Here is a 26,681-nt window from a genome sequence, read left to right on the forward strand (position 1 = left end):
GCTCGAGGTTTTCTGCCATGTTAGATTGTGATTCCTACAGCTATTTGCAACCCACATATTTTCGCATTGGTCCAGCACATGAGAATCAGAGTTAAATTGACTAGAAGGACTAATCTATTTATGCATCGGAGGGGTAGCCGTGTTAGTCTGGATCTGTAAAAGCGGCAAAGAGTCCTGTGGCACCTTATAGACTAACAGACGTATTGAAGCATGAGCTTTCATGGGTGAAATGAAACAGTATGAAATGCATAGGAAAAAAAAAGTAAAATCAGATTTTTTGTAAATGGTTTTATTGAAGGTATTCAGTAATGCAGGCTAAAATATATTTTTAGAAGCACAAACTTGCTTACCCTTTAAGAGCAGTTAATATGAAAAATGATTTACTTTAAAAAAAGCTATATACTGCAGACAATTTAAGTATTACATTAAAAATTTAAGAGTGCAACTTTCAGAAAAGATTGTTTTATTAGGTATAAAATGTTCTGGAATTTCCATGAAGAGTCACTTCTTTTTCCTCTTAAGAGAGCATTTAAAAAAAATAGCAGCTAGCATGGGAATTTAAGCCTAAAAAGGGAAGATTCAGAACTTTATTAAAATCACTGAACTTCACTTTGTTTTTTTAAAAACAGCCAAAATGTTTTGACCATTGTAATTAAAATAGTTTGGTGGGGGCCTAAATGAACTAAAACCAATGGTCAAAGTTAATTGCATCAGACAATGCATTGACTTAGTTGTCAAATAATAGATCATATTTAGCAGAAGACAACTGCTCACAGGAACTTCCAGATTCTGCACAGTCACAAATCATACATAAGCCATAAAAAGATTAACTGGTTATTCTAAGTACACGCCTGTACAATAAAAAAATCTAATACACAAATGTAGATTTTTAAAAAAAAAAGCAAATATTCACATTTAGTTTCACTTTTTCATTAGTTACACACTACTTTGGTCTCATTAATACACTTACTTATGCAACTTAACGCATTCCTAAACCAATGGTTAATCATGACCCTACGAATGGGGTGGTTACAGTGGGATATAATGCACACTGCAGGAGTGAAATTTTGAAGGTCACAGAGCTTACTGTTTATGTCAGCAACACAGATCCAAATGTGTTGCAATTAGGAGCCACAAGAGATACAGCATTATCTGGAAACTTTTCAAAATTAGGGTACACCATATGGAGTAGAGAACAAAGCTGGGGAACGAGTCAATATGCAGACAAGGGCAATGATATTTAAAGTCCTCAACAACTTAATTCTAAATAAGTCAAACTTTTAGATAACAAGCCTTGGACCTGAATTGTTCCCAGGCAAAAATGCCAGGCTTCAAAGAGAACAGATTCCTTGTCTGGTTTGTTAGCTGTACTCCATAGTAAACAAGGTATCAAAATTTGTTACATTGAGGTAACTAAAACTGAGGTTGTTGGTGGTGGTGGGTTGTTTGTTTGTTTACCAGTAAGACGAAAGGGGTTTTGCTTCTCAGCTGCCACCAAAGCCATTTTATATCCCATTGTTACAAAACTGGACATAACCTATTTAGTGATTCCAATTTGTTTCCTTCTTTTCCTCCTCTACGATCTCCGATTGTCATAGTCGCTGACCATCCTTTTTATGTGCGACAGTTTACTCTTCAGCTTCTTGCACTGTGCCTTTTTGTTCTTGTAGTCTGCTGACTAAAAACAAAAACACAGACCAAGTGTGGCATTAGACCAACCAGAATTCTCTAGAAGTATCTGAAAGTATTTTTTTCATATGAAAAGTGCTCTAGGGCTGCACATTAATATAAAAATGCATTTGAAATAAAATTATAAATCTCAGAGTTATAAAAAGTCAGTCAGTAAACATCAGCTTGAGTCCTATCTGAAAAGGGTACCCAGGAATCTAAGCAGCTCATCTGGTTACATATAATTCTGGCAATTCGTATAATGATAAAACACTTGGACTCTTAAGTTACTTTTTTTACAGTATAAAAGTACTTAAACTGGTAAAGCAACTGAACTAGCCTGCTGTAAGAAGAATCCATTCGAATAGGAACTTCTCAGCTTTGGAAAAAAATCAAATGTGTATTGGTGACCAGCAAGTAGGGAATCATATGTAAATAAGCACCGACAGTCTGATCAAGAGACAGGAGTTGCAACCAACCCTCCTATGCAAGGTCCAAAGCAGCTTCCCAAGTACCAGTAGCAAAAATATTGCCAATACCTAGGAAATACATAGTTTCAACTCCAGTACTGCCAATCTCAAGAGTTCAAAAATCATGAGTTAGTCTCTTTTTGGGGTGGGGGAGAACTATTGACCTTGTGTTCTTTCTTTGAGCATTCAGAGCTCATTTTGAAAGCTTTGTTCTGCAGCCATGAGGGCTGAAAACTATTTTACTAAAAAAGCTGACAATCTCATGTAATAACCTAGTTCTATCACCTGGGGTATTAAGACTGACACTAAGTATCGTGAGACTTGCTATGAAATTGTGAGAGGTGGCAACATTTCATCTATTGTTTCAAAGTTTTCAAAAATTGCAGTCAGAAGATACTGTTCTCATGTATGCAGAAGTTTCAGATTAGGTAAGAGTTGAACTGTTATTTAACTTTTACGAAGATAAAACCAGCAGAGATAGGAAAGGACTTGTTTATCCATTCAGTATCTCCCTGCCAATGCAATCTTAGTCCCTTACTAAAGTTTGCCTACAAACCCATATAATTTGACAGACTAAATCAAGAGAAGCCCAATGCTTGAAAAATCAGCAATGTTGCATATTAGGATTGAAAGACAAGGGAATCTTGCCCCATACTTAACCTTTGCCAGTGCTTTATTAGTCCTGCTATTTAATGGGCATTCTGCCTGCCTAGAAAATGCTTTAAGCACATTGAAGTCTTTACTCAGTTGCCATTAATTCAGTACTGCAATAGCTGGAGTCATCTCACCATAAACACCCATTATATTTTGGTCATACTGAGAAGCATCTCAACAGGTTTCGCTGTAGTTTAGGCCAATTTCAGTCCTGGTATAAGCAGTCACAACTAGACTGCCTGACTACATTGGCAATGGGCCAAGTTTGACTTCTTGAATTTACTGCGCAAGCCCCAATTAGAGATCTGCTAAAAGAAAAAAGTACTTGGCACCTGCTGGAAGCAGGTGCCACCCTGCATGCGAGTCAGACAGGGAGAAAAGAAGGAAGAAAAAACAAAAACCCTTTTTAAAAAAAAAAAACAAAAACCAAAAAGTCCTTAGAAATAGCAAACAAGAATAAGAGAACCTTATGATACTTACTGCTTTTATAGCCTTCATCCTATTGTACTGTTCAGCAGCAATCTATAATTAGGGAGAAAGTTAAATTAAAGTAGGACAGTTCATGTCAGTGCTATGAACAACACAGGTTTAACATTCTGTTACACGGTTTTGAGTGGTTAACCTACATTTGGAAAAAAAATCTAAAGTTACAAAGAAAGTTGTAGTTGATCTACAGAGGATATAAAAAAAGAGTCTTTGGAGTCAGCCTGGTAGACAGTGAGGGATTTAGAGCTAGAAATCTGTTTGTGTTAGGATATATGGTGCATGCCATCCTCTCTTAGAGGAGAAAGGCCCATTTAATAAAAATCTATAGGAGGTGGGGAATGATATTAAGGCTGGACAAAAATCCTGATATTGACAGAAGAGATCACCACCATCAGTATTTCTTCCAGTACGTGGATAGTTTTTAATCCCAGGCCAAGATCTAGAACTCTGGAGCAGAGTCTAAAATATATGATCATCTTACTATCAAAATATCAGGAAGTTTTTTCATCCTATTTGTAGGAGAGTTTTCCTTTTACAAAGATCATCAGTATCCCATCAAGATTTTAATAAAACCTCTAAATTCTGAAAAGCTCCTTTTTCAAATTCAAATCCATTAAGTTTTGCATGATCAGTTCACTAAGTCCAAGTTTTTACTTGCTATACAGTAATTTGTATGATAAAGCTAGCATTCACTGGTACATGGCACCTATTTTTGCATACATTAAACAAACACCACCACCACCTCCCCAAGATATCCTGCATAAACATTCAACTTATCCATGGAAATACCTTATATTCCTCACTGTCTTCACTATAGCCATCCAACTCTTTATCCAGTCGGGAGAGCGTTTTACTGACTTCATCAAGCTCAGCTTGCAAACGCTTGTATTCTTGTAATCCAGAGTCAAAGTCTCGCTTATATGTTTGCCTTTGTTGATCGGTTGTTACTGGTGGGTATTCCCTAGGGGAAGATTTGGCAGGGGCAGAGGGGAAGGAAAAGAGAAGGAGAGAGAGAAAAACCATTTGTTACATATGGTATGGGCTATCTTCAGCTGTATAACAGAAAACATTTGTTTATCCATTTGATGGAGGGTGAGAGAGTGCATGTTAAGTTTTGGATGAAAGTTACTGCTCTTGACAGAGAAACTAGTGGCTCTCGTAGGGTCACATAGCAAACTACTCAGTTCTTGTTATGTCTCTCTCCTTTAAGTTAAAAGAGCCCTTTAGTACTTGCGATTTTCTCCCTGTGAAGGTATTCTGTAATCACGTCACCCCTCAGTCTCCTTTTTGATAAACTAAACAGACTGATCACTTCAAATCTCTCACTATAAGACCTTTTCTCCATCCCTTTATGCATTTTTGTGACCCTCTTCTGTACCTTCTCCAATGTTTCAATATCCTTCTTAAAATGTGGACCCCAGAACTGTATGGAATAATCAAGTGTCAGTCTCATCAATGCCATATATAGAAGTAAAATAACCTCCTACTCCTATTGAATATTCCCTGTGAATTGTCTTAGCCTTTCTGCCAGAGCACCACACTGGGAGTGCATGTCAAGTTACTTGTTCACCGATTCCTAAATTCTTCTCAGAGTCACTGCTTTCCTGGATACATCCCCGCATTCTGTAAGCATTGCCTGCACTCCTTGTTCCTAGATGTGCAACTTTGCTTTTGACATTATTAACACGCATTCTGTTTGAATGGGCCCAGATTATCAAGCAAACCAGATTGTTCCACATGATTCCCAGTCATCATGACTTACCATTCCAACAATCTGTGTGTCATCTGCAAATTTTATCCACAGTGATTTTATATTTGCTTCCAGATCGTAGATAAAAAAAAAAATGTTGAATAGCATTGGATCTAGTACCAATCCCTTGAGAGCACCACTAGAAACACCCCCACGCAAGTATGGATTCCCTACTGATATCTACTTGCTGAGATCTGTCAGTTAACCAGTTCTTAAGCCATTGTATAGAGCCAAATTTTTTAAATCAGAATGGCATGCAGTATTAAAATCAAAGTATATTACATCTACACAGTTACTATTATCATCAAACTTGTAATCTTACCAAAGTATATAGTCAGATTTGTATGACAAGACCTGTATTCCATAAAGTCACATTTAACTGGCATTAGTTATATTTAGGCTTCAATTTTTTAAAATAATTTCAAGATAATATCAATGTTTATTGTTAGGCATTTTTTTTTTTTTTTTTTTACTGATTACATTTTCACAATTGCGGGAAATCAGGCAGGGGTGAGATGATTAATTACAGATGTTGAGATTCAAAAAGTTAGAGTTTTACAACTGTTAAAACACAAACTGTCAACATCAAGTGTCCAAATATTCAAAGCAGCATTTTTATTTCTTCACCGATCTGTAAATTTTGATGATTACTGATGGAAATTTTTTTTGTTGCTTTGCATGTGAACAGTGAAATTGACATTTAATTGATAAAAATCTAACCTTTCCAAGCCTCATTATAATCCTATCCTTTCATTCATTATTAATTGAATCCCATATCAGCTTTTCCATTATTTTGCCCAGGATTGATGTCAAGCTAATTGGCTTATAATTACCCAAGTCATCCTACTTTTCCTTTTTGAATATTGGCACAACATTAGTACTCTTCCCATCTTCTGGATTTTCCAGGGAACCAACTTCCCCAATTCACATTATATACAATGCAAAAATACCCAAGTGCTTTTCCTAAATGCAAATTGCTAACATTACCCAAGTCTATAGTGGTTTGAATGGTTTAATCCTTCTTTCTTGTAGGTTTATAAATCTTACACCTCTGCTGGTTAGGATTCAGCTATATTATCCCACTACTGCCTTCTCACCAGCTCATTTTGGAATAGCCATCAGTTTTTAGCAAGTGTTCCACAGATTAACTTGATTATTGTCTAAAGACCACTTGTATTTATTATTAAATACGGCTAATTTCACTCAAAAGCACTATCCGCTTCATAGTGACATGAAATCCTAGCTGTCCATAACAAATATTTCAGTTTCTTCATCACCCAAAGCATGTCAGTTTTTGTCTATATGCAGGGCAGAATAAACTTTTTTTGAGGGGGAGGGACAAGTAGAGGGGCAGTACTTACTGTGAGAGAACATTAAAGACTATGGAAGCGGGTTTAGCACAGATTTGCTGCGTGTGCTTGGGAGGAAGTCAGTGCGTTTCAATATTGAAGTAACAGGAGTGTTGCAGAGGAGGGGAGAGTTTTATCACCCGCTTTGTAGGAGAGCTTGCAGCATGTATGCATTCAACTTGACTTGCTCTGGGGAGCAGTGTTAGGAACTCACTAAAACAAATTTTGAAGCATCTGTTATATTGGTTAACTGTTTCAGTCTCAATATTAAAATATAAATGGGACACTTCAAATATACTTGGTGCATCCTGGTGAATACAGATGTCCCAAGACACCCAAAGTCTTGTTCAATGACCATGTTATGAAATCATTCTAGGTAGTAGCATCAGTGGAAGAGGCTACTTCAGACAAGTAACAGCAGATCATGCTGTTAATAATGCTACTGCTGCAAATACTCCTTTCAACGGCAATGTTGCCAAGTATAAAAGGCAACTCTTCTCCCCACCACCTTTCTAGGCCCTCCTTCCTATTTCAATAGTCCTTACGCTGCCACTATTCACAGTACGGAAGTGGTACTGCAGCTTCCAACCACTACCACATTCAGCAGACACCACACTTATTAACTGGGTTAGCTCATCTAGAGCCTCACAAGCAGGGGAGTTAGTATTATTTCAATGCGTGATGAAGTTGTTGTCAGTACCTGTCCCAGTCCTCCTCCAGCTCATCACAAGACTCCCCTCCAGTGGTGTAATCTGCATCATAGTTATCAGAGTTGGTTCTTTTCCGTCTTCCTGCTCTTCTCTTTTGTGGTGGTTCCTTAGCCGATCCATCATAACTACTGTTACCAGTATAATTTGACTGCGTGGGATCCTTCATTAATGGAACAATAACTTCAGACTCCCTACCAAAAGCAGTAAAGATCTCATTAGTTGCTATTTACAGGCTGAATTATCAACATTAACCATGCAGGGTAAGTATTAACAGGATCAATTAAAGATAAAATAATCTGGATTTTTATTCTATAAAAAATTCAACATGTATTTGGAAAACAAAAGTCATTCATTTTAATTCACTAACTTTGGCTAACAAAATGAATATAAAATATGAATGCATTTGTTCCAAATTCAAATGGAACAAGTTTCCAAGATTTTTAATCACTCCACCTCTGATTTTATGCTCCCATTTTCACCTAGAACTGGTGAGTTGAGAAACATACACTTTCAGCCCAGTGTAAATCAACTAACCTTTTAAAGAATAGTAAGATATTCCTATACAAGGAAAGCTACTTGTGAATTTTTAAAAGCGTGTCTGTTACGGAATGGCACTCAATTTAAAAAAGAAATAATAGCTCATAGAATGGCAGTCGCCCAGAGGGCTGTCAAAGGTAGGTCTGTCAAAGGCTGTCCTTCAAACGGATAGAATCTGTTTGTTACCTAACCATGGAGTATGAAATTTCTTACATGATTAGCATTTCTGCTGTACGAATGCCCTTAAGATTTTAGAAACTCAACTACATTTTGCTTATAGTAAGAATCGAGAGACCACACTGACTGTCCTGGACACAATCCTGAGTATCACATTTTAGGATGGACACTGAAGAAGAAAGGACACTGAAGATGAAGAATTGGGCAACAGAAAGAGAGTGTTATGGTGAGCAAAAGGTTAGGAAAATATGGCATTTGCACCAACAAGTAATTTCACAGGATGGTGATAGTACCTGCAAATAATCATGTTTTGTATATAAATTTCCTATTTACATGATCTATCGTTGTTAACATATAGGCTCTCTTCCTGGATTTTCTAGAGCACAGGGCTGAAAACTGAGCTCCTCCCTGCTTGTTGATGTAAAACATGGAAGTTGTGTTGTCTGTCAAGACCTGCACCACCTTGCCTTAGATCTGGGGAAGGACCATCTGGCAAGCCAAGCGTACCGCCCTGAGTTCCCGGACATTTATTTGCAGGGAGAGTTCTTCCTGGGACCAGAGACCCTGAGTCATGAGACTGTTGAGGTGGGCTCCCCACCCCAGGTCTGATGCATCCAAAACCAAGGTTACCGACAGATACATGGCAGCAAAAGGTATGGAACCCAGGTCTCTCCACCAAGCCAGCGAAGCTCGGATGGGCAGCAAAATCATGAGTACCAAGTCCAAGTGGTGTCTGCCCAGGGAGTAAACTAACACCAGCCACATCCGTAGAGGTCTGAGGCATAGCTGCGCCTACTGCACCAAATAGGTACATGCCGCCATGTGACCCAACAATTTGAGGCAAACCCAGGCGGTTGTAAGAGGGTAGGTTGCAATCTGGGAGATCCAGTTGGACAGAGTTCAGAATATGGTCTCCAGTAAATAGGCCTGAGCTGGAGTCAAGTACCACCCCGATGAACTCTATTCTGTGAACTGGGATCAAAGTTGACTTTTGCTTCTTTATTATGAGGCCCACCGCCTGAAAGGTGGCCCATATTATGCCAGCGTTTGCTGGATTTGAGCCTGTGAGTGGCCTTTGATTAGTCAGTCAGCAAGGTATGGGCAGACTTGTACACCTCAATGCCTGAGGAAGGCCGCAACCACTACTTAGTGAAAACCTGCGGGGCTGCCGACAGGCTATACAGAAGCACAGTGAATTAGTAGTGGCATCAACCCACAACAAACCTGAGAATCTCCTGTGTCAATGGAAAGTGGAAATAAGAGTTCTTCAAATTGAGGTTGTCATACCAGCCCTCTGGATCCAGGGAGAGAATGGAGGAGGCCAGGGAGACCATGTGGAACCTCAGTTTCTTGTGATATTTGTTGAGGCGACACAGGTCCAGAAAGGTCCACTAGACCCCCTTTGGCCTTCAGGATTAGGAAATTGGGAGTAAAACCCCTTCCCTCTCATGTCTCGAGGAACCTCCTCTACAGCCCCCACACCAAGGAAGGCTTGCACCTCCTGGATGAGAAGCTGCTTGTGAGAAGGGTCCTTGAAGAGGGATGGGGAGGGACGGGGATGTTGGAAGGGACCTCAGGAGGTCATCTAGTCCAACTCCCTGCTCAAAGCAGGGCCAATCCCCAATTTTTGCCCCAGATCCCTAAATGGCCCCCTCAAGGATTGAACTCACAACCTTGGGTTTAGCAGGCCAATGCTCAAACCACTGAGCTATCCCTCCCCCCTGTCAAATAAGTGGTATGTCCAAACAGGTCCAGTCTCTTAGCCTCCTTATTTTCGGGAGTAGAGTTCAACTGCCCCTGTCTGTCCTACTTGTTTGCAGCCAATACCACCGGGGGTGGGGGTGGGGTACAGATGTGAGTACAGGTACTCAAACCCACTGGCAGGTACATAGTACTACTTCTCTGCCCTTTTTGAGATGGGGGCAGACACGAATGGGTCTGCCATAGCACCCTGACAGGCCCCAATACCACCTCATTAACTGGCAGGGCCACTGTGGAGGGAGTCGCTGCAGCCAGGATATCAATTAAGTTGTGCACAGACTCCTTCAGCTCCTCAGCTTCCAGCCCCAAGTTTATGGTGACCCATTTCAGGAGCTCCGGATGACTTCAGAGCCCATCAAGAGGGAGCAGGTTACTGGGGCCTGCAACCGCCTCATTCAGGGATGAGGAGGAAGAGGCCAGCACTGGAGGATGGGCTGCCTCTTCTTCCTCCACCGGCACCACTTCTGGGACCTCAGTACCAGAATCAGGGTCCAGTGCCGGGTGGGATGCAACAGTACCATCACCTAGAACTAGCAATATATTCTCTGTGCCTTGACTTCAAGGCATTCTTCTGAAGGAAACTATATCCAGCATGCCTCAGACGGAGGAAAGATCACCCCAGTCCAAAGCTGTCAGAGAAGGGAAGTAAAGAGGGTTAAGAGGTATCACAGAGTGATATAGTGCAGTATTTCTCAACCTTTTTGATATCAGGGACAGGCTTGCTGCCTTCCTAAATTGTGTCAGGGAGATCTCAGGGACTGGCGCTGGCCCATGCACCTGTCGTTGAGAAACACAGATATAGTGGACTCCATTCAGACTTGCCATAAGACTTCATCCTACTATAAATTTAATTTCAAAATTCCTACTGAATTCGAAGTGTTTTCCTTTCCTTATGCAGCTAAATGCTATCTAGAGCAGGGGTTCCCAAATTGTGGGGCACACCCCTTTAGGGGTGCGTGACAGGCCTGGGCCAGCCCCCACAGGGGACGGGAATGGAACGCCATCCAGCCCCACTCCGTCCCCAGCTCTGCTCTGACCCCACCCCCAGCTGCAGCCCCACTGGCTCCACTCCCAGCCTCAGCTCCGGCCCTGCCCCCAACTGTGGCCTCAGCCCCCTTACCCCATCCATGTCCCTCCCACCCCAGAAGCCCTGGCATGCCAGGAGGGGGCACAGACAGAAGTAACGGGGGGGGCGGGGGTGCACAACCCTGAAAAGTTCAGGGACCACTAATCTAGAAAATCATCTCTGGCACTTCCTGGAACAGAAGATGCATCTACTGGGAGGAGAGGTGTAACTCCCCTCCTAATTATTGTTATGAGTGGCAAAGTTAAGATACTGCACATTTGGCATTTAATTCCAGAATCAGGGTTCAGTTGCTCTGAATTAGTTTTCAAAATTTTATGTGTTTCGTAAGTACAGAGCCTGATTCACACTTCAGTGTGTTCACTATTTAACAGTTTCTTGAAAGATCAATGCCTGTATGACAAGTGATCTGCAGGAAAGAGAGAAGGTAATGTCTGTAATATTTGAATTTGTGTCAATAACTAAAGTTATAAGCAGTTGCTGGAGATCTTCAAATTATAACGAATTTTCTTTTCACTAAACGTGAGAGTAACAATCAATGAAGAATATCCAAAGTCTTTAGAGACACGTTCTGATTTAAAGCATTCAGGAAAGAACCACAATTATATTTAAACAGACAGGTTGTAGACCTCAAATTAGACCCAGCCATGGGTTTGTTTTTCAGGTGTACACATGTACACCCAGCCACCCCCCTCACTTTTGGCAGTGGTGTCTCTTCCATTATCATGAGCAAGCAGAGAACAGGAGTCCTGCTTAGAAGTGGAATTTCTGCACAGTCCAAGTCCTCTGCCTGCTCTATAACATAGAAAAAGGAACAGCATGTGCGTGTTTTAGCAGCAGTCCAGTGTTGTGGATTTGCTACATGATTTCCAGTCTGGAGAGCAGCCATCATGTGCCACAGATGAGCCCAAGAGAGATACGGATGGGCAATTAAAAGTTGAAGAACACACCTTCTAGTCCGGACACAAAGCCAACAAACTCTGTAGCATGCCCTAACTCCCCCAGGGTGGGGGAGAGGAGTTCAGAGATCAATACGACCTTAAGGAGACTTGATATTTCTCACTCATATGAGAGACTGATAATTAATTTTTCCAAGCATAAAGAGATATAGGGGTGGGTTAGAATGAGTGGATTTTAGTACTTTCTTTTTAGAAGGAACCTGGTTAGATTACCATTATTGATTGACTGGGTGGATAAATACATTCACTTCCAAACAAGCAATTTGTTTCTCTTCAGCACTCCATCTTTGAATTTCATGCATTTAAATTTACTCTCTCCCCCCCCTACACACCCCCCACCCCCACAGCTCTGACAGTTCCCTGCTATTCTTCTTCAAACATAGGTGCAATTTTTCCTTCATCAGCATACTCTATTTAATTCCCCCTACCTCCACTACGGTTTATGGTAAGGAGTATTTATTTCTCTTTTCTCCTTTAAATATTTACACATTCTGGTGCATGGACACCAAAATGATAAATGCCTTAGAAGAATCTATCCTAGGCTCTTCCTACTCTGCATAGTACTAGTTTCAATTTAAGTAATCTCTACAGACCAGACTGCAAGTCAAAACAAGGATAAAAGGCATAATGCAAGTGACAGACAGCAACTAAAAATCTCTGCACCAGAAAGGGACGAATATGGATAAATACTACAAAATACAGCCAATTCCTAGATTATCTTAAAACAAATTGACTAGCAACTATTTTATATCAAAAACATGTTATGAATAAGTAAGAACAACATAACCTGGAGACCACCCCTTTAAACTACACTTTGAGCTAAGGCTTGTGTGTAAAAGTTTGCTTGATTTTTACAAACTAAAAGGTAACAGTTGCACATTAATCCTCCATAACCTTATAAAACTAGAATATTAAATTGAGACACAAAAACAAGTCAACGTTCACAAGTTAATCAACACCCTACAGACAGGATAACATCTGCAATAACTGTTCAGGTAAGAATCCCACCAATTTCTTCCATAGGGAATCCTGAGAAAGGATAAAGATTTGATCCTCTCTTTAGAGCAAGAGTCTAAATGCATTTTTATGACCCTTCTAGTGTTCTATATTCATTAACAAGGCAGGAACAGTTTACTTACGGCATAGCTCTGTAGGTTGTGTCTGTATAAACTTGATTTTCATTAACTTTCTCAGAAACAGAGTAAACAATGGAACTGGCAACTTTATCTGGGTAGTCCGCTACTTCTGCTGGTTCTGCATTTACATTTTTTACCTAGTAAAATAATCCCCATCCAAAAAAGAGAAACATTAAGATACATAACATCTCAGTTTTGTGGCTGAAAGCTTTTTTCTTTTTTTAAAACAAACACCTGTAGCAGTTCACTCTCAGTTTTGCTTGATTTTTAAAATAAATTAAGTGTTTTCAGAACTAGAATCACACAAATTATTCAAAAGTGTTCCTATATGTACAGCAGATGACTGAGACACTAGCACCACTATGATGAAGTCATGAGCTCTATTTTAATACTAGGGTAGCACTGACCAAAGAGACGTGGAGACTCGGATCGAAATAAGCGTGACTCAATGCTTCTGAGGGCTGAGCTTGTGTGTGCATGCGGGATTGTTGTCTGAAGACCCCTCACATGCTAGACATCACTGAGGACCACAGAGGACCATAAATAAATAAATCCTTTAGCACCACAGCAATTTCACCCTTTTTGGCACAGGAGGCTCTAGGCCCAAAGCGTGAGAGTCCTGTGTTTGTGTTATTTGTAAAGAAATTTGATTCTGCTGCCCATTGTTACATGAGGTATTTGTGCTATGGGTATTTCTGAAACAAGATAGCTTACAAGTATATGAAAAAAGGGTCTTACACTTGCAGTACCATGGAATAGTTTTATCACATTCAGGTAAGCCTCAGCAGCTGCTTCGTATCACTGCCAGATTGATGAATGAGGGTTGACTACATTAATCTTCCCCAGCCCATTACTACTGTCTTTTGGGGGGGGTCAGTTTGAAGGAAGTGGAGCAATTTTGGAATTGGAAGTAGAAATAGTACGGGGGGGGGGGGGGGGAAGAGAAGGAGAAGATTGTTTTATTTGAAGCGTAACTTTTATTTATATTTCTTAAAAAGATGCCATTAAGAGTGACCTGAAAATTGAAAGGGGCAGGCTTTCAAAGTGTGAAGATTAGGGTAGAAGGAGTAGATTAATGTAGTTGGCTGAGAAACAATATGACTTTTAAAGCAACTGGGTGATCAGCTTTATTTGTAGCCCCAGTTCAACAAGTTATTTAAACACAAGTAGACCCACTAAAGTCAAGGGAACTATTCACGTGCTTGAAGTTTGGCACGAGTTTAAGAACCTTTCTGAACTGGGCCCCGAATGAACTAGATTGTGCTCAATGGATCTAAATACAACAGGTATGTTTGTAATTTACCTCTCTGTAGTGTCCTCCAGCATTAAGCATTATAGAGTCTTAAATTTATATTTGGGTATTGTGTACATGACACTATTGATTGTTTGCAAGACTGCCTACTCTTCACAATTCAGACAGAAGAGAGCTTTACTCTCAAAGCTGTGTCTAATCTAGAGATTTTAATGTTGTGAAAATATGCAGGCATGAAATCCCTTTAGGGTTTCTTTGGACAAAAGGGTGGCTCAACTAGTTTTTCCAGTTCTACAGGTGTTTTACATCCAAAGTGTTTTCCAAAGAAGAGTCTCAAAACATTCAATATTCTTCCAGATTTTATTTGATATGGCATCAGAAGTATTTTTTTAACTCCAAAATATCACTTAACTGATTTTTCCCTGCTTTTTTAATAACTAAAGATCTCCATGAATAGGGAAGGGTTTAGGGTTGGCACAAGAGATCAATATCCTGCATCTCCTCATCAATACCAGTTTTTCAAATTCTATTGTGGGACTATTACGCCAATGTTCTTGTTCCCACTAATTGTAGCAGATGGAGCCACCCTAAAAGCAGACATGAAGGCCTAGTCAGTGCAATTCTGTAACTGCTAAGCCAGGAGAAAAGTGCTTATCGTACCAGATCAGGTTCAGTCTAATTGTGCTTCTGCTGGTGAAGAGGCAGCACCAGCATGGCCTGGGGCAAGGAGACATACCACACAGACACTCAGTAGTAGAGAGAAAAGGAGTACTTGTGGCACCTTAGAGACTAACCAATTTATTGGAGCATAAGCTTTCGTGAGCTACAGCTCACACACACAGGAACAAATAAGAGACCTAAGTGCATCTCCACTAGTAAAAAGGTATACATATAATTCACCACCACTGATGGAAGTTGTAGCATAGCCAAGGTTCAGGCTGTACCCATCATGTCATCTGTTGTGATACTATGGTAAAGATGCCCAAGCCCTGGCTTCACTGCAGCTTTCACCCTTACTCTCATCAGTAGTCAGTTGCTGCTACAAAGTTTGCTGGCATGGACAAGGCTCCAGAAAGGTAGATCGAAAAGAGAAAGAAGCTACTTAATTTAGAATGGCAGCGGGCAAGAGACAAACAAAAGCTCTCAGAATGCTGCACTGGTAGGATCTCAACTCTTACTTTCCCCCACACACTACAGACAAGGGAAAAAGCAGCATCAACTTCTAAAAACCTATATTGCAGTAAAGAATGAGTGTTACTTATGAACCATGTACAAAGTTTGTGCACTTTGGATGACAGGACCTTGAAAAGTATTTTTATCTCCCTCTCCCTTCCTAGCTGTGGGAATCAGCTCTGTTAGCCGATAGAATGTTCAAGTGCACACAAAACCCTTCACTTTTTGCCTTAGAAAAATATACTTGGAGATTACACTACACTGCTTACAGGGAGAAAAAAAAAGGGGGGGAGGAAAAGCAACCTGAGGAGAGGGAGGCACAATTTAAAAAAAAAAAAAAACACCCAAGCTAGTAAATAGACATATTTCCTTAAATAAAAGTCCAAATAAGGTTCTTCATAAGTGCTCAATTCTTTTTCAACATAAAAATCTTTGAAGAATAAGGGTATGGCTTCACAAACTTGTGCCAATTTAATTACAATTTAGCTGAACTAGTGAAAACCTATGTGGGCACATTCCCATCTGTTTAAGCCTGGCAACGTAGCTTGCCCCTGTAAATTTACATTCAAACCAACATAAGCCAGGTTTAAATCCATGTGGGAGTGTCCACAAAGTCACACCAATGTAACCAAATTGGTTTAAAAGTCACACCCCTTACTTTATGCTAGTGGAACTCTAATTAGACCAGACTTTAGGCTAGAGGAAAATATGACAAGGAAACAAACACATTTAGATATCCACCCTTTAGCAACTGTCCTTCAGTCTAAGGCTATGCACCTTTGTTGGTAAAACTTTTGTCGGTTGGTAAAACTTTTTGTCAGTAAACACACACACCCCAACTGATAAGTTTCACCGACAGACGCACCGTTGTGACAGCACTATGTCGGCATACAGTGGCTACACAGGAAACCTTACAGCGGTGCAGCTGCTGTGGTACAGCTGTTGCAGTACGGCGGTGCCGCTGTAAGGTCTGTAATGTAGACACAGCCTAAGAGAGGAATGTAACTTATTCTGGAGAACATGAGCTTTAAAGGACAGGACACAAACACAGCTTGCATGTAGATAAAGCAACAATGTGTTTTCCTCTTCAAAACACATATGAACAATTGCAAATTAGAGCATAAAGTTAGGACGGACATTCACCAAGGTTTATCAGCAGAGGAAACATTTAGTTGTCCAATTTAGGCAAACTCATGCATTTTAAATCCACATTACTGTTTAGTTATTCCCAGGTTAAAAAGTCTGTTTGACAGTGTTTTCACGAATGCATGAATCGTTTACAGCTAGGAAGAGTTCAAATCCTGATCAGGTCACACACGAAAGTTTAGAGGTTGGAACGAAGACCTCAGAAAAAGCGTGTTGACTTTTGACACATGGAAAAACAGCACACAATTGGAACAATGGAAATTATCTACTTAGGATGGAGAAGTAGAGATCTAAAAATGGCAAATCAGAAGAGAGATATTTTGGCAGAACTTGGCTGGTAGAGCAACAGGAAAGAATGGAGGAGGTTCCTTAGAGGGTTGTTTTTGTATGGAGTGATAAGATTGATAAAACAAAAACAACCCCTGATTTTCAAAATAATCATGACTATTGTGACAACTATTAAGAGGCTACCACCACGTTCTCCAACACAGCCAGTACTGGAACCTTAGCCTGGTATCCAAAACCAAACATCTACTCCTTAAACTAAAAAGGAGACCAACATATACAGAAAAAAATAAAATAAAATAAACCACCACCCTAATTATTTCTAAGACACTGCCAGCCATTAGAGGACTACATGTTCACATGCATAGTATCCAATTCCTCCACTGCAGTGGCAAAGAACTACCACCACCATCACTTAGAGCAGGACTGGGTCTCAGAACAATAAGTTAAACTCATTTTTTCAGATAAAGCCAGGACATGAATTGAAGGAGACTCAACTATCTAGAAAATGTGAAGGTGTAAAAACAAGCTATTACAGACCTATGAGGAGAACACAAAAGAAACAAAAGAGCAGAAGTCTCTAAAATGTAATCGTAACTGTAATTCAAACAAGTTGTTTATAAATTTATTATTCTTTACTTTCAGAATATATCTGGCAGTTTTCTGGCCAAAACAATCTTCCAAGCCATAAATTCTAAGAGACTAAAAGAGACCTCTGCAACAGAAACTCACTGAAACCTTAACTGTGGAGAGGCTACCACCTCTTTATACTGACAAAAATAAAAAACACAAAAAGAAAAAAAATACAAACAAACAAGACATCAGATAGTTTCCTCTAGATTCCCTTTTCTGCCATCTTGAAACACAAGTAAGCAAGTAATGAAAAGACACACCCAGAAACTGTCTCACCGAAACATTTACTTCAAATGATTCTTTATAGCAGTTCCCAGTACAGTCCTGGCTCATGACCTTTACCCAATGAGCACAGGTAGAATCACGAGTCATAAACACGTTTACAGAGGTACACAATGAATACTGTGAACACAGTTACAAGCATTAAGAAATCAAGTACCCCTGAAATTTTGTGTTTGATTTACTTTAGATTGCGTGATACCTATCTGGGCTTTTTGAAAAGCAGCTACAAGTAAAAGCTAATAAGGATGTTTCTCAAAATTGGATAACAGATCTCACAGCCCAGTTGCTAAGTTTCCAGAGCATTTAACTGGGAGACTACATCAAAGTACCGTTGCAGTTTTATGTGCTTCCTCTTCCAATTATGTTCTTAGTATCACTGTATAGATGGATTTAATCACCTCAGACCATCTGTTTACAGAGTATTTCGTAAAAAGAAAAGGAGGACTTGTGGCACCTTGGAGACTAACCAATTTATTTGAGCAATACACACAAGCCCTGAATATTTTTATTAAAATATGATAGTAAATTTTACAATAATTTTACTGTTGGAGACAACCCATTGTAGAAGCTGAAAACTGACACCTAGTTTAACAGTGCTTTTGCTCTATTCCATGTGCAAACTGACTTGTTATTGTAGAGTTGCTCTTAGTACTATGCTGTTGGTAATATTTTCTCCCCCCAGATTTTTAAAGATATGGGGTTGGGTTTTTTTAAAAAATGAGAGTTTTACATAATCAGGTCACTTATAATAGAGGTGAGTCAAATTTGGGGCATAGAAACCTTGAATTTGAGAAGAAATTTGAGGGTTTACCCCTGTTTAGAATAAGTATCCAATATGAAAAACTTACCCATTCTTCTACATTGGGGGGATCTTCTTCATAAACCTTTGCTTTATCCCAGAGAATGTTCATTTTACCATAATAATTCATCTGATTTCGGGTCTTTACAGAAAAGTATATGATTATGGCAAGAGCCACAATAACCAAGAATCCCAACACAATGGCAATAGCCTAAAAAAGAAAAAAATTTGTAGCAGATATTTATTAGCGTTAAAGACAAAACCATCCATTCAAGGTGCCAAAAATCAGTTCAGTGCTCCCCTCCAAAAAAACCACCCACAAACAGCTGCCCTTTCCTCCCTCTCCACATAAATCAGCATCCTAATCCAAATTAAAATTCCGACATCTTCCCATCAGATGAACATCCCCAATTTCCAGACCAATAAATGGGCTTTAGAGCATACTGAGCAGTCCAAATTGAAGCTATTTAAGACTAGTAGAGGAGTAAATCCTGCTGGAAACCCCCCTCCCCCCACACTTTTATACCAAGGAGGATGGATCTTGGGCACCTGCACTGATTTCAGTTGTGCCTGTATGAAACATGAAGAGAACTGCTGCAGGACCACCACCTAGTCAACTTTCTTTTTCTTTTTCTTTGTTTTTTTAAAAAACTCCTCAAAGGTGACATGAAAAGGATTTTTTTAAAATTGAGCTTCTTTTTTGCTTTTTTATTTTTTAAAACTTTAGACTTTTCCCTTTTTTTCTTTTTAAGTTTTAAACCAGAAACATTAGGAAACAAGTTTTTTCTCCCAGTAAAACCAGAAAGGACCTTTCAGGAGGTTTCAAGCATGTTTACTAAGAGCTTTAATACCTTTATTGAATAGGAGTCAAGGATGTTAGATCTTTAGCAAAGGCCCCCTTGATCCCAAATATGAATTTCACTTAAAATAGATTTATAAAGAAGAAAGTGAATGGTAACTAAAAGTGACTTGAGAGGTAAATTTTCACTCACATAGCTCATCTGACATCACCCTGAGGTCTTGTCTTCACTGAGCAGGGGGAGGGAAAAGAAAAAAAAAAAGTGTGTTCTTAACTGGAGTTAACTAATTTGAGGTAAAAACCCTAGTGAAGGCAAGACAGTTTGTAGTTTTCACACAAGCTATCAGGTCAGATTAGATTTCCCCTGAAGCAGGTTGAGTCAAAGCCTACTGAAGAGCCTAATCTTAGACTTGATAACCTATACAAAAAACTACAAACCACCTCTTCACTAAGATTTTACCTCAAGTTAAAAATACCCCCTCCTTTTTTGGGATCTTAAAGAGAGTGCACACACACGTGTTTCAAAACATTCTCTACCTATATCTAGGGGAAAAAAACAAAAACAAAAAACCACACACACGAGAAGACAAGAGACCAGGGAAAACTGTGTTCACTAATTAGGACAGGAGTCCAGAAGTCTACGGTATTCTGCCATTAAACTTCACCAGCTCAGATCTTCTCTGTACGTGAATTTAATTAAAATTAAATCTACTTTTTAGAAATGTGGAGATTAGTCAATAATATGGTAACTGCAGCATTCTAAAAAAAAGCAGCCTACCGTGCACAAGTGCAGTGGTTGTATTTATCTCAGGCTCTTTTAATCATCAAATATAGGTTTTGAAATTTAGTATTTTATAAAAATCCATTACCCCAACATATTAGTGACTGCAGTAGCTGAAGGTTTATTTAAAAAGGTACTAAATGTATCACCACCAGGTCATATTGGACACCAAGAAGTGGTTATGGCTTATCATAGTGACATTTTTCTTGCGTGGGTGCAATTAGTGCAGATAAATGTGATACAAGAAACTAGGTTAAAACACACCTACAAAGACTCACATTCACATATAAAGAAAAGGAGTACTTGTGGCACCTTAGCGACTAACACATTTATTTGAGCATAATCTTTCATGAGCTACTGTAGCTCACGAAAGCTTATGCTCAAATAAATTTGTGTTAGTCGCTAAGGTGCCACAAGTACTCCTTTTCTTTTTGTGGATACAAACTAACACGGCTGCTACTCTGAAAATTCACATATAAAAACATCCAAAGTAATTAGCTCCTTCTACTGTGACAGGGCAGGGATGTAGTGGGGCAATGGGAAATGAGAAAAAAGGGTTGGCACACTAAACAGATCACCACCAGTTAAAAAGGAAAGGACTTTATTTTGACCTCCTATTTGTATTTACTTTAATTCTATCCACGAGCATGGATGTGGCCCTACGAAATTCACAGCCATGAAAAATGCATTATGGACCATGAAATCTGGTGTTGTCCCCCTGTGAAATCTGGTCTTGTGTGTGCTTTTAACCTAATCTATACAGATTTCACAGGGGGAGACCAGTGTTTCTTAAATTGGGAGTCCTGACCCAAAAGGGAGTTGCAGGGTGTGTGTGTGTGGGTGTGTTGGGGGGCGGGGGGGGGGGATGCGGATGCGGTGTTGGGTGTTTGCAAAGTTATTGTAGAGGGAGTGCGATATTGCCACCCTTACTTCTGTGGGCGGCCAGAGAGTGGCGGTTGTTAGCTGGGCGCGCAGCTCTGAAGGCAACATCTCGCCAGTAGCAGCGCAGAAGTAAGGGTGGCAATACCATACCAGGCCATCCTTACTTCTGTGCTGCTGCTGGCGGCGGCTCTGCCTCCAGATCTGGGCTCCCAGCCAGCAGCTGCCGCTCTCCTGCTGCCCAGCTCTGAATGCACCAGCAGCAGCAGCACAGAAGTAAGGGTAGCAGTACTGCAAACCCCGCCCCCCCCACCCCACCCCACAGTAACCTTGCAAATGCCCCACAACTCCTTTCTGGGTCAGGACCCCTACAATTACAACACCATGAAATTTCAGGTTTAGATAGCTGAAATCATTAATTTATGATTTTTTAAATCATGACTGTGCAATTGACCAAAATGGACCATGAATTTAGTAGGGCCCTACTCATGGAGTTTACTATATTCCTGGAAGAATTTAAAAGTTCTTCAGGCTCTTCATTTGTTTTAGAAACACTCCGTGCAGTGGGTAAGGTAGAATTTGAAGGAGTTGGTTTAATGAGCAGAGAAAGTTTAGCTAGATTAGCTATGGATTTTGTACATGACTGTTTTGTACTCAGAATTGTTAGATGTACGATTTAGTCAGCTAAAGGGAAAACAAAACAAAAACCAACAAACCATTAGTGCATACATACCTCTTGAGGCTCTACCACACAGTAGTGATACAAGTATTGATTCACAAATATTCCTGTATTTGTAGATGCAGAATATTGGCTGCACAGAGCAATAAGTTGACTGTAGAACACAGATCCTGAAGCTTGTGCAGTTGGGTTTACTGCCATTACATACACTATGGATGCGATGAATACCAAGAAGCCAAGGACAGCACTTACTATTATCAGAATTAGATAATATCTTCTTGTTCTAGACATGTTTGAGTTGGTAACACTTGTTATAAAAATCGCCATTCCAGCAATAAAGCAAAAAGCTGACATTGCAAGTATGAAGGCTTTAGCAGCTCGGGGCTCAATGTAATTTCCTCCAATGCCATAGGCTCCACCATATCCATATCCATATCCGGAGCCATAACTGTAACTGCCTCCAAAACCACCGTATCCAGAATATCCTACGCCAGATCCCAAAGAGGAACTTCCATAGAATTCTAGATCCCAAGGCAACGTGGAAGCAACACAAGCAAAGATGCCTACACACATCACTACAATGATAACTGACATGATCTTTATTATTCCTGGAGGGGAAGTCCATCTGTAGAAGTGTTGCACTTCATCCTCTGGGTAGTAGGAATAGGCTGGTTGAGAATACATGGGCTGAGAGCGCATCTCCTCAGCATATGTAATGTTGCTTGGTGCATAGTGAGAAGGTTTGCTGCAATAAGATGAAAACATCATCAACTGAAGTTTTTAAGCCATCTCTGAAAAACTATTTTACAAAAAAAATCATAGTGCATGACATGTATGCAATGAGATCAGGAACAGACTAATTCAGGAAGTGATCAGAATTAACCAGTTCTTAAAGAAGACCCCCTAAATTTAAACAGAATGCATATATTCCTCCAAAAAGATAGAATTTTATTCTCTCAGATGCTTTTACAATGGTTGGCTATAAATATTAGAAGGTTGAAATCAATCAACTCTGACCATTGGCATTTAGAGATTACTATAACAGGTGCTCTAGAAAACTTGGAGAGAATGTTTAACAGTGATAATGCGCAGTATTTATTATACAAAACAGTAGGGCCCACATTTGCAAAGGTATTTAGATTGAATAGCACTCAACAATGCCTAATTGATTTAGAAGCCTAAATCTCATTTTCAAAAGGAATTTAGGCACATAGGAGCCTAAACCCCATTGATAGTCAGTTGCAACATTGAGCCTAGCAAAGCCTAACTGACAGTTTAAATTTTATGTTTGATTAGTTTTGTCACTTAGATCTGTAAAAGCACCTTGTAAAGTGGTAAACAAGCTATTAGAACATCCTACACATGCCCCATGTGTTAGATAGACATTTGCTTTTTCCATTAAATAAGCAGCAAGGTACAGTCCAACAGCAGCAACCTGATGATAGTTGACACAGCTACTGTTAACAGTTGTATAAATGAGCTGTTAAAGATATGAACTCCAACTATGTACACTGCTTATCTGGGGTAAATTAAATTGGTAACCAAAGCAGAAAAGAGAATATTTACAATTCATCTGGTCGATAAGGTGGAGGACTCTCAAAAGGTCTGGATGACATAGCTGAAGTGCTGGTCCGCTAAATTCAGACTTATTTTTGGTAACTAGGAAAAAAAAAAAAAAAAAAAGTGACAGGCTTAGTAACAAAGCCATCTAAACAGCTTAATGACATAATAGCTAGTATGATCACCTCGCTATTAAGCAGTACAGCTAGCTATTCAATCTCTAATAATAATGAAAAGACAAGTAGACAAATCAGTTATTTTTTCTCTCAAGGCTTTCAACAATTAGAGTCTTCCATTCACCAACTGCAAACAAACAATCCCGTCTATTCCCCCAAAATATCCAGAGACTCCCCTTCATCCTACACTTTTTTAAAAAAAAATATACAGTGGTTGATCGTAACACTATGATTTCTCCCAAAAATATCTTGAATTATTTAACAGCTTGCTAGATCTCTCAAGTAGTGACACCATGGATAATTCTTCATGATCATCTACAATTTTGCTTTTTGGAGGGGTGCATCAGTTTTGCCTTTACCCAGTTTGTTTACGTACTGACACAAAGCAGTACATCATTTCAGATGACCATTGGTAGAGTGCATCTAGTAAATTAATTCAACATTTGGGGATAAATTGGATGTTTTTCTAAAGAAGAGTGAGAAAAGACCTTTGTCAATCAGATTGCCCCATGAACTACAGCAAAAGAAAGGGCTTGGCAATACTGGCTGGGAAACTTTTGTTATTCACGCATTTAAGAGAGTGAAAATTTTATCTCCACCACACCCACAGTGACAGCAAGTAGTGTATATAGCTAATAGGTTTTTGATGGTGGAGGTTCTTGGTTTTAGAGTCATTATGTGTAGAGTGGAGTACCAAGAGCTCTCTTTAAAATTAGCCTTTTAAAATTATGGTTTGAAACAATAATGATTTCAGTCCCCAAAGTGGTTGTCCTCATTAATTGCTGGGGTAGGAAAATCAGTTCAATAAACATTACCAAAACATTTCACCAACTTAGTTATGCGGAGTACAGCTATTTCAACCAAAATGTAATTTGTTTCAGTGCAGCCCTGAGGTGATACTACAGTGAAGATAAAGGAAAGAATAGAAGACATTAGTTGCTGAATAATACAGAGTTTCTTTGAGAGGCAAAGAAGAATTTAATGCATGTTTTCCGGTGCATACTGAAAAATCTCTTTACAGAGAAGAAAGCATTCATAACAGATTGAATGCCCTGGTGGAATTGTCACTCCTGAGGGAGAAGATCTTAAGGAAGCAACTTGTTAGAAAAGACCCATCTTTGAATAGGACACCCAGGAAGTACTTGTTGACTGCTCCCAAAGGATGTGGTCTTTACAATTTCTGTGGAAACTACATATTAAAATCATATGACTGATTCTTCCCTCCCTGCATTACTCTTTTTTAGAGAACACTCACATCAGAGAGCAATTATTGAGACTAAAACCTTATTATAGTGCACAGCCCCAGATAAAGTGAGCTGTAGCTCACGAAAGCTTATGCTCAAATAAATTTGTTAGTCTCTAAGGTGCCAAAAGAGCCCCAGAACCATAACTTGCAAAAGATGTAACTAAAGAGCCATCATGGTGTCAGGGAAAAAACGCACAACTAACACAGAGGGGAGTTTAAATATGCAACTGAGCATTTAATAAATGAGATCTCCGCATGATCTGGCTATAGTAATGAACAACGCATACTAGCACCCTAGAGACTGGAAGTATCAGCTTTCTGTCTTATTTCGATATTTCAAATTACAAGCCGTAAGTATAAATATATAAGAAAACTTTTAATGAGAAACCGAAGTCCCCTACATTTCCGCGTCGATGAGCGCGGGGCAAGGGGGAGACTCCTCCCCCCGACCACTACACAAAGCAAACAACACTATTAACTACACACACACACACACACTACTCTCACCCCCATCCCACTTCGATTTCCCCCTCGGAGGTTTGTAACCCAGCCAGGCACTCAGCTCCAGAAGATCATTTACCTTAATGCCAGCAGCGCCGCACCAGCTGGACTCGCCAGAACGCCGCTCTTTAACCTCTGTGCTGTACAACGAGGCGCTGCCTGCCTGCCTCTCCCCCTCCCCCATCCCTGCCAAGCAGCCACACCCAGCCGCGGTGCATGCGCCCTGTCTGCACACCTGGGGCTAAAGGACGGGAGCGATCATCCCTCATTCCTCCCTCCCCGCCGTGGGTGGGAACCCGCCCCGCGCTCCAGCTGTCCTGCCTGGAATGCGGGGCGGGAGCCGCCCATTGGCTGGTCTGTTCCCCTCCGGCAGCGGGCGGGGCGCTCGCGGCGCGTGACCCCGTCACCTGAAACTCAGGCCCGGGACAAGGCGGCGAACAGGTTGTTCCGGCAGCGCCGCTGGCGAGCGCGTGGAAGGAGCCGGGAACCAGTTTCGAGTGAGGCTGGCCAAGCCCTGAGCTTCGAGTGTAAATAAAGAGCAGGCGGGCTGGAGCCGTGCCCGAGAAACTCCGAAGTGCGGGTGGGGGAATGAGGGGCAGCGGGGGAGTCTCTCACTCCCAGCCCTTCCCTGACGCCACTTCACAGACACTTTAACCCTTCAGCTGGGATTACTGTGTCGCCCCTCCCCTGCTGTCCAGAACTGCCCCACTGGGATGAGTGGGCGATTTGGGGGCACGGTGATGAAGCCCTGAGGTTGCAGCTCCTCAGCCCAGGCACCCGTCTTGACGTTGTTTGTAAAATGCCTGTTGTGCTGTAGCAATAAAACTCGCATGGGCACAGCTCCCTGGCCTGTGAGTGTTAGCCCCAGGGAAAAAGAAAGACCTTTTACAATGTTGGGTAGAAATAAACTGGTTCCAATTGAGGGGAAGGCATTAGGGCAAAGGTGATAATCCCTACCATTCTCCCTCTGCCAGTGCCACCCTTTAAATCAGCAGTACTAGGAGTGGGGTGGCGTTGTTTCTGTACACCTTTCCCCTTCCTCAACTGCTTGCACTAGAAGGAAATAAAAAGAACGGAGCCCTTACAATATATTAATGTGCGGTTTTTTTTGGTTTTTTGGTGGTATAAACTAAGGTTTGAATTTAAACTAAAATTGTTGGACTGGTACAATCCTCTGTCTGGACACACTAGTGTAGGAGTACCTTTTTCAGCTTAACTTAAACCCCTTCCTAAGTACCATAAACTAAACCCAAAAAATAGCTGCATACGGCCTGGTCTCCTCTTAAAACTTAGGTTGACCTAGCTATCTATGGTAGTCAGAGGTGTAAAAGGTCCACTCTCCTGAGCACTATATCATAACTATGCCCACCTCACCCCCAGTATAGAGGCAGGTAGGTTGGGGGAAGAATGCTGTTCTTGACCCAGTTCCTGTTGTTTGGGAAGGTGAAGTTCCTAGAGCAACAGAAAAACCCAGTCTGCTGGGTTTCTGAGTCTACACTATGGTGCTTAAACAGCATAATTATGGCACCTTAGCACCCATAGTGTAAACATAACTTGAGAGTGTCCATATACATAACTTTCCCCTATAAGCAAAGCTCAAAATAGAATGCATTTTAGTCAGGAGCAAAATAAAATTGAATGGAGACAGTGCTTCAACTTCCTTGGGTGCTGTACCTACCTCCTGCAGCCCTGATAAATTAGATGATCTGAGTCCCAAGAGCTGTATTGGTGTGTCAATCACCTGTGGAG

The 26,681-nt window shown here is 40.5% G+C and overlaps 1 protein-coding gene across 1 annotated transcript; it reads right to left on the bottom strand.

The window, feature by feature from the left end:
• Nucleotides 1-429: 429 nt before the first annotated feature.
• Nucleotides 430-25,322, bottom strand: OCLN (occludin). The gene is made up of 9 exons (XM_074952773.1): nucleotides 25,012-25,322; nucleotides 23,016-23,108; nucleotides 21,504-22,194; nucleotides 18,361-18,522; nucleotides 12,745-12,878; nucleotides 7,078-7,278; nucleotides 4,068-4,239; nucleotides 3,273-3,314; nucleotides 430-1,678 (listed from the first exon to the last, which is right to left on the bottom strand). Exons 2-9 carry the CDS (start codon nucleotides 23,063-23,065, stop codon nucleotides 1,577-1,579), a joined length of 1,554 nt encoding a protein of 517 aa, XP_074808874.1. The 5' UTR covers nucleotides 23,066-23,108; nucleotides 25,012-25,322; the 3' UTR covers nucleotides 430-1,576.
• Between the last annotated feature and the right edge of the window lie 1,359 nt (nucleotides 25,323-26,681).

Source organism: Natator depressus, chromosome 5 (genome assembly GCF_965152275.1).
Source record: "Natator depressus isolate rNatDep1 chromosome 5, rNatDep2.hap1, whole genome shotgun sequence".
NCBI classification, from domain to species: Eukaryota; Metazoa; Chordata; order Testudines; family Cheloniidae; genus Natator; species Natator depressus.

What these genes read in the sequence shown, in the direction of transcription:
- OCLN (XM_074952773.1), bottom strand. Translation starts at nt 23,065, where the DNA reads ATGTCATCCAGACCTTTTGAGAGTCCTCCACCTTATCGACCAGATGAA. An exon ending in CCCCCAATGTAGAAGAATGG is followed by an intron (nt 12,879 to 18,360) that starts GTAAGTTTTTCA and finishes TTATTTTACTAG; the next exon opens with GTAAAAAATGTAAATGCAGA. An exon ending in AAGACAGTGAGGAATATAAG is followed by an intron (nt 3,315 to 4,067) that starts GTATTTCCATGG and finishes CCCTAATTATAG; the next exon opens with ATTGCTGCTGAACAGTACAA.